Source organism: Giraffa tippelskirchi, chromosome 3 (genome assembly GCF_054371585.1).
Source record: "Giraffa tippelskirchi isolate mGirTip1 chromosome 3, T2T-mGirTip1v1.2.pri, whole genome shotgun sequence".
NCBI lineage: Eukaryota > Metazoa > Chordata > Mammalia > Artiodactyla > Giraffidae > Giraffa > Giraffa tippelskirchi.
This window is the reverse complement of record NC_137277.1, coordinates 183,818,680-183,837,488: the sequence shown is the minus strand read 5'-3', so window position 1 is coordinate 183,837,488 and position 18,809 is coordinate 183,818,680. Positions and strand designations below refer to the sequence as shown.

Below are 18,809 nucleotides of genomic sequence, written 5' to 3'. Positions count from 1 at the left end.
ATGACTGGAGACATTTCAGAAAGCAGGTAGGACAAGAGGGAGGGTGGGATGGGGGGAGAGTGGGTACCCGGCCGGCCTTTGGCCTCCCTCGCATCTCCTCCTCCCAGTGCTCGGCCTCGAAGTGCTCCCGGGCTCCTCCAGGCTAGGCGGGACGCGGAGGCCCGGTTTCGTTCGGGGAGAGGAAAGAGAAGGAAGGAGACACCGCCGGATGGCAGGGAGGTGTGTGTGGAGCAGGGGCCCCGGCGCGCCTCCCTCCCTGACTCGCGAGCCAGCAGCGCCGCCGTGCGCCGGACCCCGCCCCGGCGCCCAGGCCCGGCCCCGGCCCCGCCCGCGCCCGCGCCGCCGCGGCTCCGCGTCCGCGGCCACCCCGCCCGGAGCCACCGCCATGGGCCGGACCCGGCCGGGCGAGCGCGGGCCTCCGGGCCCCGGCCCCGCCGCGCCGCCCGCGCCCCAGCCGCGCCGCGCCCGCGCCCTGGCGCTGCTCGGGGCACTGCTCGCCGCCGCCGCGGCGGCCGCTGCCGCCCGGGCCTTCGCCCGCTACACCGAGGCCCAGGCGGCCGCGAGGCAGGTCCGAGTCGGCGGGGAGGGCGCGGCGGCCGGCCCGGGACACTCGGGTGGGCCCGGGGCGGCGGGGCTCGCCGACGGGCAGGGCTCCGAGGGGCCGGGGCCGGTGGGGGACGGGGCGGGGATGGAAGGGCAGCCTGACCGGAGTGGGACGGGCCGGAGGGCCGGGAGGGCGGCCAGGAAGGAAAAGGGGGGGCTCCAGAGATCGGGCGGGCTAGGAAGGACCGATGCGGGGGTGAGCAGAGTGGCCCCGAGTGAGGCTGGGGCTGGGACAGGCTCCTAGGGGAGCGGGCGGACGGGTGACTAGGACAGTTCACCGCAGACAAAACATTGAGCGAGGCTGGGACCTGAGCATCCGGGCGAGCTGGGTGGGGGCGCTGGGACGGTGGGGAGAGGAGACCAGGGAGAGCGATCGGTGGACCAAGAGGGAGACTCTAGGTGGATCCGGATACAAAGCGGGCACTCGGAGAGTGGACAGTGGACGAAGGCTCGGAGTGTAGCAGGGACCGAGAGGAATGGGAACGGGGGACCTGGGCTCTGGGGCGCGCAGAAGTGGCATTTGGACACATAGATGGTTGGGAGATGGATGGGCTGAAAGAACTCAGGAAGGTGGGGGCAAGAGCGATTTGGGACACCAGTTGGGTATCCGGGTTGCTCAACCCAGCGCCTCCTCCCAAGCAGGACTCAGCACTGAAAACCCTGGGGACAGAAGGCCTCTTCCTCTTCTCCTCCCTGGACGCTGACCGGGACATGTACATCAGCCCTGAGGAGTTCAAGCCCATCGCTGAGAAGCTGACAGGTACCAGGAGGGGCTGGGGACCCTGGAGGAGGGACCTGGGGCACTGCCCTCTGGTTCTTGCTCTGTGTCTGCTCTGAGCAGGAGGACTGCCTGGAGTAGGAGGAGGCTGCCCTAGGCTTCAAAGATACTTTCTAGCTGGTGGTTTGGGCAAGCTGCCTCACCATGTGTACACACAGACACAGATACACACAAACACAGACAGACACACACACAGACACAGACAGACACACACAGACACAGACACACAGACACACACACACAGAAACACACACACAGACATAGAGACACACACACAGACATAGACACACACACATGCACGCATACACACACACCCGAGCCTGTGCTCCTCACGGGTGAATATCACAAGTTAACATTCTCTGACCGCTTCCTCAGGACCAGACATCACTTTAAGCACCTTCTGAGTTATCTCTTAGCAGTGCCTGTGAGATGGATGCTGACCTGATCCTCGTGTGTGTGGTATGAGAGACTGAGGAGCAGGAAGGCTCTCCAGCCTGACCAGGATGGAAAGGTGCAGGGTGAGGATTAGGGAGCTTTTGTCTTCAGGTCCTGGGGCAGCTGATTTGAGGATTAGAGAAAACGTCTGCAAGGTGCCCAATATCCAGTAGATAGTCAATGGCATGGTATATGTGCTCAGTCATGTCCAACTCTTTGCGACCCCGTGGACTGTAGCCTGCCAGGTTCCTCTGTCCATGGAATTTTCCAGGCAAGCATACTGGAGTGGGTTGCCATTTCCTACTCCAAGGGATCTTCCTGACCCGGGGATTGAACTCGAGTCTCCTTCATCTCCTGCATTGGCAGGCAGATTCTTGACCACTGCGCCACCTGGGAAGCCTGGATAATCAGTAGACAGGAGCTATTGCTATTGTTACTAAATATTAAACTTTCCTGGGGAACTGTCAGATTTCTATTCTACTCTGTCACCCCTTTTTGCCTGGTTGTAATTTGATTTTGGTTGTCAAGATGAGCTGAAGCATTCTAATGAATTATAAAATGTCTCTCCCACCGCTCCATCACCACCCTAACCTCTGTGTCCATATCTTGTGATGTTTCTTGAACTTCTGATCTTGGGCATCTACCTGTTACCCAGATCACCTGGTTTAAGTAGGTCAATAGATGGGAAAGACAGAAAGAGACGCCAGCTGCTGTCAGGCGTGTAAGCACCCGAGGTCCAAGATGGGCTTTCTGTGTCTCAGGATTGGGTTGGGTAGGTCAGCCTAGTCCCAGCCCGGTGGCCTGCAGTCACTGCCAGAGAAGAAGAGTCAGATGAAAAATGCTAATTTGCTGGAGCAGAAGTGTCACTGCCTCCCAGAGGCAGTCAGGTTCTGTCATGAAAGCAGATGGGCAAGTACACAGGTCAGCCCCGTATGGATTTGCTCTGACTTTGTATTTTGCACGCACTTCTCCAAGCAGCCACACAGCCACCTCCTTGTGCTTTTCTGCGCCCAGAGAGCCAGAGTTCCCTCATAATGACATGTTGGCCAAGCTTGCTGGGCTTGGGGATGCTTTTAATTTTTTCACACACATCTTTTTCTCCATCGGGGGAAAATAGTCTCTTCCTCCATTACCACCTAAGCCACTGTAAGTACAAAACTGGACCAAGTTGTTGGGAGGACAAAAATTAAAACCAAAAAGAAACACCAAATCTAAGCAGGAAATAGAGGCAAACAGTCCTCTCTAGGTGGTACAGTTATGTATGCCTAATTTTCTGCTTTGTCACTTAACATTTTTACAAATTGTCTATAGTGAGCAAAGTTTACTTTTAAGTCAGAAAATACAACTTTTTATTTAAAAACCAAAGAGCCACAAAATGCAGGGCATTGTTATTCATAATTATCTGTGATGACAGTAAAATGATTGGATAAGCAAGCCGACAAGTAACCCTACATATTCCTGTTGTTCCCTTCCTCTGAGGTTTCCAGATTGCTGTTTTGAAATTTTGTTGCCTTGACTTAGAAATGTAGGAGTAACTGGGATGCTTTAGAACAGGGGTTTCCATCAGAAGCCACTGGGGGTGGGGGTGGGGTGCTAATCAAAAGCACATTTTCTCCAGGTTCTAGCCCCTGAAGACTGACTCAGTAGGTCTGACTCAGGGGGTTCTGGGCGTCAGTAGTTTAAAAAGGCATCCTGGTGATTCCAATGACTCCTGGGTAAGCAGTCCTTTGAATGTACCCATCCAGTCTGTCAGTCCGTCAACAAATGCCAAGCAATGGTCTCTGCCCCCAAGAGAGCAGTCATGGCAATACCCACCCATGCTTCATTCCGTTATCTGGGTCATGGGGCCCTGGCCTGCTGTTAGTCACCCCCACTTAAGCCTTCATCCTGACTCCCTCCACCCTTGAAAGACTACAGACTTGGCAGGTCTCTGAGCAGGAAGAGATCCAATGACTCAAGTTCAGCTACTGTCAGTCCAGCCTTTCCTTATACCGATGGGGAAACGGGCCACCCAGGAAATCAGGGAGAAGCAGGTCTCCTCACTTCAGGACCAGCGCTCTTTCTGTGACACCAAAGATTGCCTGATTCCACATTCCCTGACCTCTCTGAGCAGCCCTTGCTTCTCCATGAGACCCCCATGACCGGACATGCATAGTAGCATGGGCTTCATCTCTCATGTAGGAAACCTGGAAGAACTGAGGGATTTGCCCCAAACAGTCCAGGAAATAGCGCTGACCCCACCCCAGAGATGGGCTCAGGGAAGGGGACCAGCCAGCCTGGCCTGGCAGAAGGAGCACGCGTCAGGGTCAGAATTAGGTCTGGGCCCTAGCCCTGTGGATCCCCAACCCTGAAACCACTGGTAATAGTCATACAGCTGACGTTTATTACGGTTTACTCTGTACCAGGCTTGGTACAGACACCACGTGGGCTACCTCATTTTATCCTCATAACAAACCACTGGGCCAATCGCTGCGCAGCTGGTGAGGGGTGGGGCTGCTACTTGAACCCAGGTCATCTGGTTCCTGAGCCTTTGAGGAAACTTTGGAGATCTTAATGTCCCCAGAAGGGAGTTGTGGTTGATTGTAGGTTTAGGGTACAAGAGGCCCAAGTTTGAATCCTGATTCATGCGCGGCCTAGCTGTGTGTCCTTGGGGAAGTGACTTCAACTCTCTGAGCCTCCAGTTTCTCATTCGTAAAATGGAATTGATAATACTGCCTCACAGGACTACTGTGAGACTAAAACGTGATATATATAGGGGAGATTGTATATACGGGATATACTATGTTGTATACATTATACGTACACTTTGTATATCATATTGGGTTGGCCCAAAATTTCGTTTGGGTTTTCCTGTAAGATGTTATGGGAGAACCCAAATAACTTTGGGGCTAGCCCAATACATATACAACTTATTTGTATATGTTTGATAAACGATATGATCTACATTGTTACTTTGGTGATTGTTACCTGTTACAACCTCCCACCCCCATCCCTCCCAAGCCTGGCTTCCTTAATCACTGGCCCATGCGGACATCCTAGGAAGTAAGGCCCTGCCATCTAAGGGAGGACCCCTCTCCGGTGGCCTGTGTCTCATAGGGTCGACTCCTACAGCCAGCTACGAGGAAGAGGAGCTGCCCCCTGACCCCAGCGAGGAGACTCTCACCATAGAAGCCCGATTCCAGCCTCTGCTCCCAGAGTCCATGACCAAGAGCAAAGATGGGTTCCTAGGGGTAAGTTGGGGCAGGAGGGGCAGGGGGCCTCCCAGAGGCAGGACCAGAGACGGGGGGGCCATCTGTGTGTACTTGCCTCCTGAAAATGGTCTGTGCTCTGCTCATCTTTCCTTCCTTCATTCCTTCCTTCCTTCCCTTATCCAGTGCCCTCTGTGCAACTAGTGTGCCAGGCCCTGTCCCCACTGTCCAGGCCCTTGGTCTGGTAGGGGAGCTAGGAGGGATAAGCATGAACCTGTGACCCAGATGGCTCCCTGGAGGGAATGACATCTGACAGCAGCTGCAGGGGAGGAGGGCTCAGGCCGGTGTCAACGGGGTAGGGAGGATCCGCCTAAAGGAAACAGCCGGTATGCTAGAGAGCATGCCGATGCAGCCACCTTGCTTATGACCATTACTTTCTACAGGTCAGTCTTCCAGCCCAAGGCTGCGATTTCCTCAGGGCAAGGCCTGTGACACACACCTGTGCATCCCCAGGCCCCTAGCACAGTGCCTGGCGCCTATCAGATGCTTTCTTGAGCTCCGATGAACTGGACCCGAGGTTTAGTCCCTGGCAGGGGCTCTGGGGTGGGGAATGACCCTGACAAGTGCCAACCTAACCAGCCCTACCCGGACCCAAGGCCCTGTGGACAAGGTCTCAAGCCCTCCCAGGATCTGGCCTCACCAGGCCCTGCCTTTTCTCTCAGCTGTCCACGACTCCAGATGTCCAGGCTTTCCTCCACCTGTGAGCCGGTTCACATGCTGGTCCCTCGGCCAAGAACACCTTTTCTCCCTGCCTTGCCCACACCTACTCAGCCTTTCCGTCTCAGCTGAACCATCACTTCAGCATAAACAAAGGCCTGAAGGCAGGAGATGCCTGGCAGGACCCCGAGGGCAGAGAGAGGGGGTAACTGGACCCCGGACACAGGGGACACGTGCAAGGGCATCCCCATCAGTGGGACTGGAAGAGAAGTTGCCTGATGGCCCAGGGGCTGAGATGCCTAACTTTGGCCTTCATTCTGCAGCAGCCAAATACCATAGTGTGTTTTGAAATAGGAGACATCCCTCATCAGATCTAGGCTTTCCAGGCTGGCAGCTGGGGAGAAATGGGAGGGAAGAAGACCAGTTCCCAGGAGGGACGGGAAGACAGGAAGGAGGTAGGGGAGGCCTTGGTGATGGAAAAGGACAGCGCGGGGGATGCTGGGAAGGGGAGAAAGGCAGGGCGTGGCTACTAAAGGAAGGGGGTGGGGAGGGGCAGTGGGGTATCTCAGGCTTCTAGCTGGTGGCCAGGTGCATGGGGGACCCATCACCTGATGGGGGCTGGAGGAGGGGAGCTGGTCTGGTAGGGAGGATATGGGGTCAGTTTGCACTGCTAGAATTGAGGTCCCTGAGAAGGTCTAGGGAGAGTCCAGTAAGATCTGAGTGGAGAAAGTCTGCCAGTGATGTCTGAGCGGATGAGTCCCTCCCACCGAGCGGAGAGAACAGGGTGGGGCCAGTGCAGGGGCCCACCTGCACTGACAGGGGAGGTGGGGTCTAGAAGAGCACCCCAGCCCTGCCTCCCTAGCTCAGGCCCTCCCTTGCAGGCTGCTCCGCAAGAGCTCTGCAGCCGGTGAGCAGGACCAACAGGCAGACAGGCTCCGCCTGGCCCCGCTCAGCCAGCCCTGCTTTGAGAACCTCCCTCTGCCCACCTCAGCTCGTGCATAAGCCAGCAGACCAACTCCGGGTGCCCCTGCCCTGCCCTGGGCTTCCTCACCCCCTCTGCCTGCCCTGTTTTCTGCTCCCTAAGCTCCCCCTCCAAGTCTCACTGAGCCCAGGTCCCCTCACCAGGGAGGTGGAGGAGGGGACCTGCAAAGGTGAGACAGCTCTCTGGCGGCTGAGGACCCCTGAGCAGGGCCAGGCACTGACTGTCGTGGCGGCTGCCGTTGGTGGCCGGTAAGGCCAGGGGAGAGCCACTGAAGGTGGGGCTCTGACCAGGGGACCTGCATGGTCCAGGGCCGCCTCCTGCTTTAGGCCTGCACAGTGTCTGACCCTCTTCCTCTCCTGCCCGTCACTCATCCGACAGCACTGGGGTGGATTACTGATAAGGAAACGGTTCGGGGAGGCCTTGTGTCCAGGGTGCCCAGCCAGAATGGCCCAGGCTACGCTTGAAGCAGCGGTGCCCTTCCTCCCCCTCCTGGTCTCATCCTGCCTTTGACCCTAGAGATTTCACCCAAAGGTGGCTGCTGCTCCCTCCACAGACTCCTGAATTCTTGTCACCCAGGACATTAGCTGCAGGGAGGAGACTTGGAGGAGGTGCTTAGAAAGCAGAAAGCAGGGCAAGTGGATGGGGTGAGGAAGCCCAGGGCAGGGCGGGGGCACCTGGGGTTGGTCTGCTGGCTTATGCACAAGAGGGAAGTGGGACCTGGGCTTGGAGGGAGGGAAGAGGTGGTCAGGGCCTACCACACAGAGCCTACCCCCACACGTTCCAGTCCTAGGTGACCCCTCCTGCTGCCTCGATTCCCCTGTCCTCGCAAGAGGTGTCTGGCCTGGGCTGGACCCGAGGGGCCGCAGCGGCACTGCTTCTCAGGCTAGGGGCTGGGGGAGGCGAAGTGAGCCTCAGTTCTGGCAGGACAGTACCAGCCAGACTCACCCCGTCCTGACCAGAGCAGGAGCCTCCCAGTGCCTCTGTTTTCCGGGTTTGGGGGTTGGCTCAGGGCTCGAGGAGACCTCCAGGCAGCCTAGGAGGTTCTCAGTGCCCCAGAGCGCTGACGGTCCCCCTGCCCCAGGTCTCCCGCCTGGCCCTGTCCGGCCTCCGTAACTGGACGACGGCAGCCTCACCGAGCGCCGTGTTTGCCGCCCGCCACTTCCGGCCCTTCCTCCCGCCCCAGGGCCATGTGGAGCTGGGCGAGCCCTGGTGGATCATCCCCAGTGAGCTGAGCGTCTTCACCGGCTACCTGTCCAACAACCGCTTCTACCCACCGCCGCCCAAGGGCAAGGAGGTGAGGGCAGCCCCGGGGCCCCACGCCCCAGCCCTGCACCTGGACCCCAAGGCCACCAGCCTGCCCCCTCTTGTGCTCCTGCTTCAATCTGGCCCCACCCCTGGTCCAGGGCCGACATCCACCCAGGGGAGCCGGGCCCCGCAAGCCAACCCCGGCCCCACTGCCCTCCCCGCAGGTCATCATCCACCGGCTGCTGAGCATGTTCCACCCGCGGCCCTTCGTGAAGACCCGCTTTGCCCCTCAGGGGGCCGTGGCCTGCCTGACCGCCATCAGCGACTTCTATTACACGGTGATGTTCCGGTGAGGGGTCCTGGCAGCCCCGTCCCTGCTTTCACCTGGGCCTGAGACTCCAGGGCAGCATGGAGGGGTACAGCCCCGGGAGGCAAGGCCTGCCTGGAAACCTGCCCCCCACCACCATCACCACCACTTACCGCCCTGCAGGCCTGGGCAAGCAGCTTTGCTCTCTGAGCCTCACATTCCTCCTCGCACACCAGGGAGGGGGTGACTTCCTCCATGAGGAAGGAAAAAGGTGCTGAGTGTGCTTTAGCACGGGGCTGATGGCCGTGACTGTCATCCACATGGCAGGGGGTGCGTAAGAGCTGTGACACCAGCTCACACACCCCCTGGAGAGGCTGTGAGAGCTCAGAGGAGGGTCAGCTAGGCTTCCAGGGAAGGCGGTAGGGAAACTGGGCCCTGAAGGTGGGGCAGCGCCTTGAGGGCCTCCCCTCTCCCTGCCCCACATACTCCTCTGCCCCTCGCCCAGCCCTCTGCCCCACCCAGAGTCTGGCCAGCCCTGCGTGGGTTCCAGGCTTTGGGGCAGAAGCAGGTGAGCAGGCAAGCTCTGCTCAGCAAGGGGACCCGCTCCCAGCCGGGCCCTTTCCCCCCAGCATCCACGCCGAGTTCCAGCTCAGCGAGCCCCCCGACTTCCCCTTCTGGTTCTCCCCTGGCCAGTTCACCGGCCACGTCATCCTCTCCAAAGACGCCACCCATGTCCGCGACTTCCGGCTCTTCGTGCCCAACCACAGGTGAGAGCCTCCCTCCCACCCGTGTTCTGCTCCCGTGTGACCCCCGCCAGCTCCCGGGGCTCAGCCCCCCTCAGTCTCTCCCCAGAGCCCCTTCTCTTGGGAGGCACCTGGAGCTGACCTCGGAGGACGCAGTATGAGGTGGTTGGGGGCAGGGAGGTGGTCATTCCGTCATCCCAGGCAGTGCCTGGGACATGCTTATGGGATGATGGAGTGACCAGCCAGCTCTGTGCTGGGACCCAAGGCAGCAGCGGGCAGCCCCTCCCTGAAGTTGGAGCCCGCCCCCCCCCACCCCTGCTCATCCTGCTGACAGACCCGTGACGACATCTTGCCCTGGCACCCTAGGGAAAGGCTGGCAGGCGGGCAGGGACCCGACTGGTGCGGGTGCAGGAAGCCTTCCCAAAGGAAGGGACATCTGTGCAGTGACCTGGGGGCTGAGGAGAGTTTAGCTGGGCAGAGGAAACAGCACCTGCAGAGACCTAAGGGGCAGGCCCTCCTCACCTGCAGTTGCTACCCCAGACCCTGGGTGGGGACCAGGGGGCGGCTTCTGGAAGGGCTCGATGCCAGCCACCTGCCTACCTGCCTGCCTGTTCCACCTGCTCAGGGTCAGCCTCTTGTCAGGGGAACCGGGGACGCAGAGAGCCTTTCCAGCTTTGCCCCAGATGGCAAGCGGCCGCTCAGGGGTGCCTGAGTGACTGTACCAGGACGGTACCCGGGCTGGGAACCGAATGGCCTAGAGCTAAGTCTCAGCTGTGGCACCAGTGGCTGTGGGCAAGGCCCTGGCCCCCTCCAGGCCTCAGTTTCCTCATCTGCTAGATGGGAGGCTGGGTCTTAGGCAGGAGTGAGAGGGTCGCTGGGACAGCCTGGGAAGAGAACCCGGGACCAGGAGCAACCTGCCATCTTCCTTCAGAGTTACCAAGGGCAACGAGGGGCCCAGGGGCTCCAGCTCCATGGGAAAATGATGAGGAAGGACAAGCCCTCCTCCTCTCCCTTGCTCAGCAAGCAAGTCCCTGTGCTGCGGGGGCTCAGCCCAGGGCACGTCTGCCCCCAGCCCAGGGGTGGAGGTGGGGGCCTGGATTGGATGAAACAGAAGGAGCGGCTTGGCCTGGCCCTGCCGTCCCAGGCCTATCGCTTGCTCTGAGCTCACCCTGCCTGCTTCACCTGCCCAAGGTGGTTGGTAGCCTGTCCTGGGGCGCCCTCATGCGGCGGATCTGCAGGTTGCACATGATCAGGCCAGACTTCCCACTGGAGACAGTGGAGGAGGCCCGCAGCGAGAAGACAGTACCCGTTTTTCACTCCTGCCCCACTCTGGGGAGGTGCTGGGGGAGGCACCGATAACCGCTGCCTCTGAGAGTCATGGGTCACGGGCAGTGCATGAGCCATGGATGTGGGGCCAGCAGCAGGCTTTTGGTGAGATAGTCTGATGTCTGATGGGCTTTGATGATGGTGTTGTGCCCTAGCTGCCCTCTCCTCTGTCTCCAGGTCTCTGAATGTGGACATGGAGTGGCTGTACGGGGCCAGTGAGAACAGCAATATGGAGGTGGACATCGGCTACATACCCCAGGTGAGCGCACAGGTGGTCCCTTTACATGGTTAGTCATAGTCACTGTTCGACTCTTTGTGACCCCATGGACTGTAGCCCACCAGGCTCCTCTGTCCGTGGTATTTCCCAGGCAAGAGTACTGGAGTGGGTTGCCATTTCCTCCTCCAGGAGATCTACCAGACCCAGGAATCGAACTCGGGTCTCCTACATCTCCTGCACTGACAGGCAGGTTCTTTACCACTGAGCCACCTGGGAAGCCCCAGGTCGGAAGGTGGGGCTTGGCAGCAGGGCCCTGCCACCGGATCTCTCAGCCTGGCTGCAGGGAGACCCAGCTGGCTAGGAGCCTCGGGACAGGGAATGACAGAGCTCCTGGCAGGCAAAGCAGGATCCTGGGAAGACAACGTATTCCTGCGCGCAGAGTCCAGCATCTGCCATGGGCCCTCAGCCGGCTTCCCACAGTGGAGCCCTGGCTGGACACTGGGCTCTGTCCTGGATTCACTGCCCAGCCTTGACCGGGCCCTGCCCTTCCCTGAGCCTGTCTCCCCACCTCTGCGATGAGTGGCGTATCTCTGAGGGTCTCTCAGGGCCCCTGGAGGACTCTTGCCCCTCACTGAGACATCCCTCACTGACCCCTGGCCCAGATGGAGCTGGAGGCGCTGGGCCCCTCGGTGCCCTCCGTGATCCTGGACGAGGATGGCAACCTGATCGACAGCCGCCTGCCCTCAGGGGAGCCCCTCCAGTTTGTGTTTGAGGAGATCCAGTGGCAGCAGGAGCTGAGCTGGGAGGAGGCAGCCCGGCGCCTGGAGGTAGCCATGTACCCCTTCAAGAAGGTGAGGCGGGACAGCGGGCACAGGCAGGGGCAGGCTCCCTGGGGCTGGGACGAGAGCTGAGGAGTGGCAGGTGGGCACTGGGCACCATGCAGGGCTTGTGGCTGAGGCTGCCTCACTGTGGGGCTCAGCCTGGGCCAGGGAGCCTACCTCCTCCTTCAGAACTTGGAGGAGCCATCCCCTGACTCAGCATCACACACACACACACACACACCAAACATACATGCATACATACACACATATCCATACACGTGCCTACATACACACACACCTATATCCACTACAAACACACACACACCTACATGCACATCTCACACTCAGCCCCTGCAGTGGGACCCTGGCCACACACAATAGCTTCTCTCTGTCCCGACTTGGCCCCAGGTCACCTACCTGCCGTTCACTGAGGCCTTTGACCAAGCCAAGGCCAAGAACAAGCTGGTGCACTCAATCCTGCTGTGGGGGGCCCTGGACGACCAGTCCTGCTGAGGTGAGGAGACCCCGCCAGTCCAAGGGGACAGTGAGGGGAGGCGTCACTCCACGTGGGTGCAGAAGCCTCTGAGACCATGGGACTCTGCTATCAGAGCCCGAGGTTGCTTGAGGACAGCGTGGGGCAGGGAGGTGGGCTGAGGGCTCGGGAGTTCTGTGCTGAGCTCCGAGGAAGCTGCTAGACTCAGGAGAAGGAGCCCAGCTCTGCCATCTTCAGCCAGGAGACTTTGGCCAAGTGATTGTCCTTCCCAGACCTCAGTTTTCTCAGCAGTAAGAGGATAACATACTTAACCTCCCACCGTTGTGAAAACAGATGTGAAAGTGCCCGTGCTCTGGAAGGTGTTGCACACAAGTGAGAGAAAAATAGTGCCAAAGCCTGGGCACTTTTCACTGAATCAGAAAATACACCAAAGACCCCCTGGGCGCAAAGTTCTTTGGGTGCCTGATGGGGGGTACAAAGAGGGGCAAACAGCGCCCCTGCCCTCGTCCAGCCAATCGACAAACATCCTGGAGACTTCCTGTGCCTGCCCACAGGCTAGATGCTGGGCATCCTGCACTGAGGAAGGCAGAAGCACACAGCGTGTGCAGAAGACAGACACTGCAAGTGTGGCAAGTTTACACAAGGCAAGGTCCAGAGTGGCACAAGAATGTGTAACTGGGGGGGTCAGGGAAGGCTTATTTGAAAGAGGGACACAAGCTGAGACTCTGAAGGATGATTAAGAGTGACAGGAGGAAGTGTTTTAGATAAACAGAAGGATAATCTGTGCAAAGGCCCTGGGGCAGTGTTTAGTGGATTTAAGAAGCTGGCACTGTCTGCAACCCCCTGGGCCAGGTGGGGCCCAAGTCTCAGCCCAGGATGCCAGTATGTTACTGATGTTAATTATAGCTACCAGGTATTCAGTACCTCTTCTGTGGTACTGTTTGAATCACTGTTATTTCCCCTTGGGTGCACAGAGTATTCTGTAGTCCCTGAGGTTTACTGCTGATTGAAAACCCAGTGAGACATGTGGGGTGCCTGACCTTGCTTCTCCCTGAACAGGTTCGGGGCGGACTCTCCGGGAGACTGTCCTGGAAAGTTCGCCCATCCTCGCCCTCCTCAACGAGAGCTTCATCAGCACCTGGTCCCTGGTGAAGGAGCTGGAGGACCTGCAGGTGAGTGGCAGGTGGGTGGGAAGAGCCCCATGGGAGCCCCTGGGACAGTGGAGCCCAGGCGCCAGGAGCATGCCCAACTGTCCCCGCAGAACAACCAGGAGAACCCATCCCACCAGAAGCTGGCTGGCCTGCACCTGGAGAAGTACAGCTTCCCCGTGGAGATGATGATCTGCCTGCCCAATGGCACTGTGGTAGGTCCCTGCCACCCGGCCTCAGCCGCGGGCAGAGGAAGCAGCAAGCCAGGGCCATGGCTTACAGACCTCATCATCCCGGTCTGGCTCTGCCACCTCCTGGCTGGTCTCTTAGCCAGTCCGAGCCTCAGTTATCCCCTGATGTCCCCTCGGCCTGCCTGCAGGTGTCAGGACCTTCCCTCAGAATGGGGACCTCAGCAGGACTCTGGGGCACAGTGGGCAGCAGTGGGCACAGTCTAACAGCAGAGTGGACAGGAATGTGACCCAGAAGGGAAGTCTCACTTCAGACCATTGCAGCCAGCCCTGGGGTGGAAGGGATGGGGAGTGGCAGGTGGCAGGCCTTGTGACAGCAGAAGGGACCTGACACCACCCCAGGCCGAGGCAAGACCCTCCCTCTCCCTAAGGGCCCCTTACACAGCACTCACTCGAATCCTCAAGTGGGATTCTCACAGAAGCTTTGCGAGATTGATTATCACAAATGCTGATTTTTACAAACTGAGGCTCAGAAAGGTTCAGAGACTTGGCAGAATCCGCACAAGTAAGAAGCATGGCTGGCTCTGAAAACAGGCGCCCACCTGTGAGCCTCAGCGTCGCTTGCTCTTCTGAGTAAAGCTGCTGCTTCTCCTTTCAGTCCTGGGGGAGGGGCAGGGTGGGACTGGGGCAGGTCGGCAGGTGGGGAGCAGTGCAGGAGCGAGAGCTGGGTTGGCCCCGAGCATCAGTCACTCAGTTGTGTCCGATTCTGCGACCCCACAGACAGTAGCCCACCAATCTCCTCTGTCCATGGGATCCTCTAGGCAAGGAGTGGGTTTCCACTCCCTTCTCCAGGGGATCTTCCCGACCCAGATATCAGACCGGGGTCTTCTGCATTGTAGGCAGATTCTTTACCATCTGAGCCACCAGGGAAGCTTCTGTCTCAGGCTCAGGGAAGGGAAGGCCTTGGGGTACCAGCCAGCTCACACCGGTCCATGGACAACCCCCTTGGTGGACCCAGCCCAGCAGGGCCCCGGGTGGGGGAGCTGGGCAGACAGGACCCCGCCTGGGCTGTGGGTGCCCTGCACTCTCCCGCTCAGTCATTGATTTGTTTGTTCGTTTACCGGGCACCTGCCCTTAAGGTGCTCACTAGCTGGAGTGGGAGGCAGATGGAGACACAGATCTGGGCATGCAGGTATTTTGACAGAAGTGAGTGTGGATTTCAGGGGTTATGGCAACAGTGGCAAGAGGGTCAAAAGGCACAGAGGCAGGGGGAGGTGATATTGAAAGGCCTTAGGTTTCGCCTGGTGGGCGAGGTGTGGAGCCCTGGAGGCATAGAGCCCTGTGAGCGGAGGAGAAAGGGGGAACGGGTTCCAGCAGCGCTCACGGCTGCCCGGCCTGTCCATCATCTGCCCAGACAAGGAAAGTCGAGGCCACAGGGGGCACTGGTCCCCGCACCCCTGCTCTCCTCACCCAGCTCTTCTCCCAGGTCCACCACATCAATGCCAACTACTTCTTGGACATCACCTCCATGAAGCCCGAGGACATTGAGAACCACGTCTTCAGCTTCTCGTCCACCTTTGAAGACCCGTCCACGGCCACCTACATGCAGTTCCTGAAGGAGGGCCTCCGGCGCGGCCTGCCGCTCCTCCAGCCCTAGTGAGCCTGCCGGCCGGTGAGACACCCGCTGGGCAGGGAGCTGGACAGGCCTCTCCTCCCGGGAGCTCCAGAGCAGCCTTCCCATGTGTCATGCACCAAGCCCTCCCGCTCCACCTCTCAGGCTGCCTGTGGGGACCGGGGACAGCTAATGGCGGCGATCTGAGCTTTTCCTCGGAGGTGGGTGGACAGGGGGTCCTTGGCTGACCTTGAGTGCTGGCTGCCGCCACCAGTCTTTAACTACATTCCTGGCTCTGGAAGCTGCTTGGGACCCCGAAAGAGATGGCCTGGGGTCATCTCCCCGGACCTCCCCCACTCAGGCACATAGTCCCAGGCCTTGCAGGGCGAACAGTAGGAAAGAATGGGTGCTAAAAAGACAGGGCCACCCCCTCTCCTTACCTTCACCCCTTCCAAAAGAGACATCAAGAAGCCTTGGCCTGGGGTGGGGGGAGGCTGCCAAGGAAGCACTCCTGTTTGTCTGGAGCCTCCTTCCAGGCCAGAGGCCTGCCTGGCTGCCCTCCTGCGCCTGGTGTCCGCCCCCCGCCCAGGTGACATCAGCCTTCCAGAAGCTCTGGGCAGAACCCTCCTTCAGAAGGGGAAATCATACTGTACCCCTGCTGCTCCCCAGACCACTCAATCCAATCTGACAAAATGACCCCAGAACCTATTTCAGGACTTCCCAGAGGCCTGCTCTCTGGGAGGTTTACTGTGAAGGAAGCTTCTGCCCTTGACAAGGAGTCCACTGAGGCCAAGGGCCTCAGCTTCCCCTACAGCCTACCCCAGCACAGGTCACAGTGAGACTCACGGAGCCAGTGTCTCCATAACACCCCCACCCACCACCCACCCCAGACTTCAGCTCCACAGAAACGTCTCCCAAAGAACGCAGCCTCCCCCAGAGCAGGCACTGTCCCAGCTGTCAGGCAGCCCAGACCAGGTTGTCTACAGTTGGGCGGCCACTAACTCCCCTTGGCCACTCTGAGTCCACATCCCGAGCCACTGACCATGGCCAGTCTTTTTTTTTTTTTTAATACAAAAAGCGTTTTTATGTGAACTTTCTCACAGTTTGTATGTATTTTTGATAGCCCCTGCAATGAGGAGAAAGAAGGGGGCAATGGTGTCCCCCCAGCAGCCGCCCCATGATGGCTGGATCTGAAAGCTTAGGTGGATCCAGCTTGATGTCTTTGCAGTTGCTCTTGTGGGAAGAAACATCCCCCTCTCTTCCTTCTTCTCAACCAACTTTTTAAAAATAGTCCCCAGAGGGTCCGTATATCCCCAACTGTATCCTTATCCTCTACTTGGGCCCATGAGGAGCCCTGGGCCTTTCATGAAGGCCCCTCCCCACCCCTACGTATGCCCCTCCCCCGCCCCACTGGAGTCGGGGGGCTCCCTCTTCAGCCTGAAAGGAGAAGGAAGGCAAACATCTCCTCAGATGCACTTCCTGGCCTCCCACCTGCTGAGTCTCCCTGCCCGCCACTGAAGTTTCCACACTGAGCCTTCCTCACGGTCTTGTTCTTGATGTATCACATATCACGATAATAGCTAGTTACTGAGAGCTTTCTCTATCTAAGGCACTCTGTTAAGATGACAGGCATTTCTCATTTACTCCTCACAACAAAGGACACGGGGCGGATAGTCATCATTCCCATTTTGTAGATGAAGGAACTGAGTCTCAGGAAAGCGAAGTGACTTGCCCAAGGTGACTCAGTGGTAGAGTTGACATTCAGCCTGTGTCTTGATGTTGGGAGTGTTTTGTCTTGTCCCTCCCACCTCTCCCCTGCCTGTTTTCACCAAGGCGAAAAAGAAAGCCTTTCAAACCAACATGTCGGGTTCCCCTGTCTTCTCTAGAGCAAATGAGGCATGAGCCAGCAAGCTTGGCCAGGTTCTTTGTGTCCCTCCTGGGAGGCAGTGCTTTCATGCTGCTTACAGGGAGGAAGGGCATTAAGCATGCCTCAGTGCTTCCAGGCATGGGGGGCAGTAGCCCATCCCACTAGCCACCCAGTGTCAGCAGACATTCAGCCCTCCCACCCAGCAGGCTCTTCCCCTCATGCTGGGCTAAGAAGGCCAGCGCCATGATGAGGGATCCTTGTCCCATGGAAGGTGACGTTTGCACGTCCTGCATCCTCTCCTGATGACTCTGCCTGACCCCCTACTGTGCTCAAAGGTTCATGGTGGGGGAGGCCCCCAGCTGCCCTCTTGTCACCCCTCCTCCGCTTCCCTCCTCTGTCCGCAGTGTGTTCTATAATAAAATTGAAGAGATTAGGGTGGTTCTAAGTGCCTTTCCTTTGAGCCGGATGTTGTTCTATTTTGTTATCCATCTCACTTTTCTGCTGGAGAATTGATACTTTTGAATTGAGAGTCCCTTGGACCGAAAGGAGATCAAACCACTCAATCCTAAAGGAAACCAACCCTGAATATTCATTGGAAGGACTGATACTGAAGGTGAAGCTTCAATACTTTGGCCACCTGATGCAAAGAATGGACTCATTGGAAAAGACCCTGATGCTGGGAAGGATTGAAGGCAAAAAGAAAAGGGGGCAGCAGAGGATGAGATAGCATCACCGACTCAATGGACATGAGTCACTAGAAAGACAGAGGAGGCTGGCGTGCTATAGTCCATGGGATTGCAAAGAGCCAAATTAGTGACTGAACAACAACCTTTGCTGGAGTTGGCAGATGGGCAAGGGATCAACTGGAATGTCTTTGGGGACTAGTTTATTTGTCACCAGAAGCCTCGAGGGACTTGCTTAAAATAAATTTGTGATAGACCTAGAGAGCTTACTATTTTTAGAATCTGGTGTTCTGTGTTGAGAAAGATTCTGAAGTTAAATCCATCATCTTAGAAGCAGAGCCTGAGATAAGCATTAGGTCATTTTTTTTTTTTTGAGGGTGTGAACTTAAGGAAAAACCTGTAAAAGAAGGCTTGAAGAAGAAAGGAGAAAGAAAGAAGCTTGAGCAGGAATAGAATCTGAAAGCCAAACCTTGGCCAGATCGCAGGAGCAAGGCTCTAGAGCATAAACCATACCGCCAAATTGAACTGGCCTCTTGTACCTTGGATCAGTCACTCCTAGGCTTAGACGTAGAGTAACTTATTAGGTTAGGGCTTCCATTCTGAGAATGGGGCAGCTGTGAGCAGCCAGCACAGCTGCTGGGGGATAGAGTCATGTGCTGGGTAAAAGGGATCTTTGGGGAAAACAAAGACTGCACTACCACATCCAAGGAAAGGCAACCAGAGTGGATTCGCAAGATCTGCCATTTTCCAGGATGGGAAAGCAATGATTAAAGCAACAATTTGTCATCCTGGAAAGAGGGCTGGACCTGGAAGTAAAATTCCATCATTTGCAGTATGGTGGGAATCAGGGTGGACACAGTCTCTGACTAGCTACGTAGTTTGCAGGGTCCAGTGCAAAATGAAAATGCAGGGCCCTTGTTGAAAAAAAATTTTTGTTAATTTCAAGAGAGCAACAATAGGGCATTAAAGTAAGAAGGAGTTTGTCTGACCACAAGGCCTGTGTGACAGCACAGATTCTCCCCACCATGAAGCCCATCTGTCCCTGGCAGCTAGGACTTTCAAGCTTTGAGACCAACGAACAGCAGCCTGGGAGCCAGGCATAGTCACGTACTGAAGTCAGAGGAGGGCATGTGACCCAGGCCTGGATGCCATGGTGACCAGGACTCTGCAGGGTTGAGCACAAAAACAGAGTGGGTGAGTGAGCCTGGGAGGAATGTGGGTCTCTTTTGCAATGCCTCTGGCGTCTCGCTTCTCAGTCTACCCATCTGATCAACCAACTCACAATAGACAATGGTGGGTATGAGTGTGTGATACACAATGGCTAAAATAGAAGAAAGCTACAAGGCACTGGAGGGCAAGAGTCAAGAGGAGAAAGAGGCTCATTCTTGGTGCAGAGAAGACTGTAGAGGGTCTTGGCTGGGAGGCATAAACTGAAGGAACTCTGGTTCCAGAGGTG

General features: G+C 57.6%; 1 protein-coding gene across 4 annotated transcripts; it reads left to right on the top strand.

Moving 5' to 3' along the window:
* The first annotated feature begins 310 nt into the window (after positions 1-310).
* On the top strand, positions 311-17,103 carry SELENON (selenoprotein N). 4 transcript variants are annotated; one of them, XM_081586609.1, is made up of 12 exons: positions 311-564; positions 1,246-1,363; positions 4,913-5,046; positions 7,785-7,997; positions 8,173-8,297; positions 8,885-9,022; positions 10,502-10,583; positions 11,204-11,392; positions 11,771-11,876; positions 12,915-13,027; positions 13,117-13,218; positions 14,678-17,103. In XM_081586609.1, exons 2-12 carry the CDS (start codon positions 1,315-1,317, stop codon positions 14,846-14,848), a joined length of 1,422 nt encoding a protein of 473 aa, XP_081442735.1. In that variant the 5' UTR covers positions 311-564; positions 1,246-1,314; the 3' UTR covers positions 14,849-17,103. The 4 variants fall into 4 exon arrangements, with proteins under 4 accessions (XP_081442735.1, XP_081442732.1, XP_081442734.1 ...); XM_081586606.1 differs by having other exon boundaries at positions 311-568; XM_081586608.1 differs by having other exon boundaries at positions 315-568; positions 11,204-11,368.
* Positions 17,104-18,809: the final 1,706 nt, after the last annotated feature.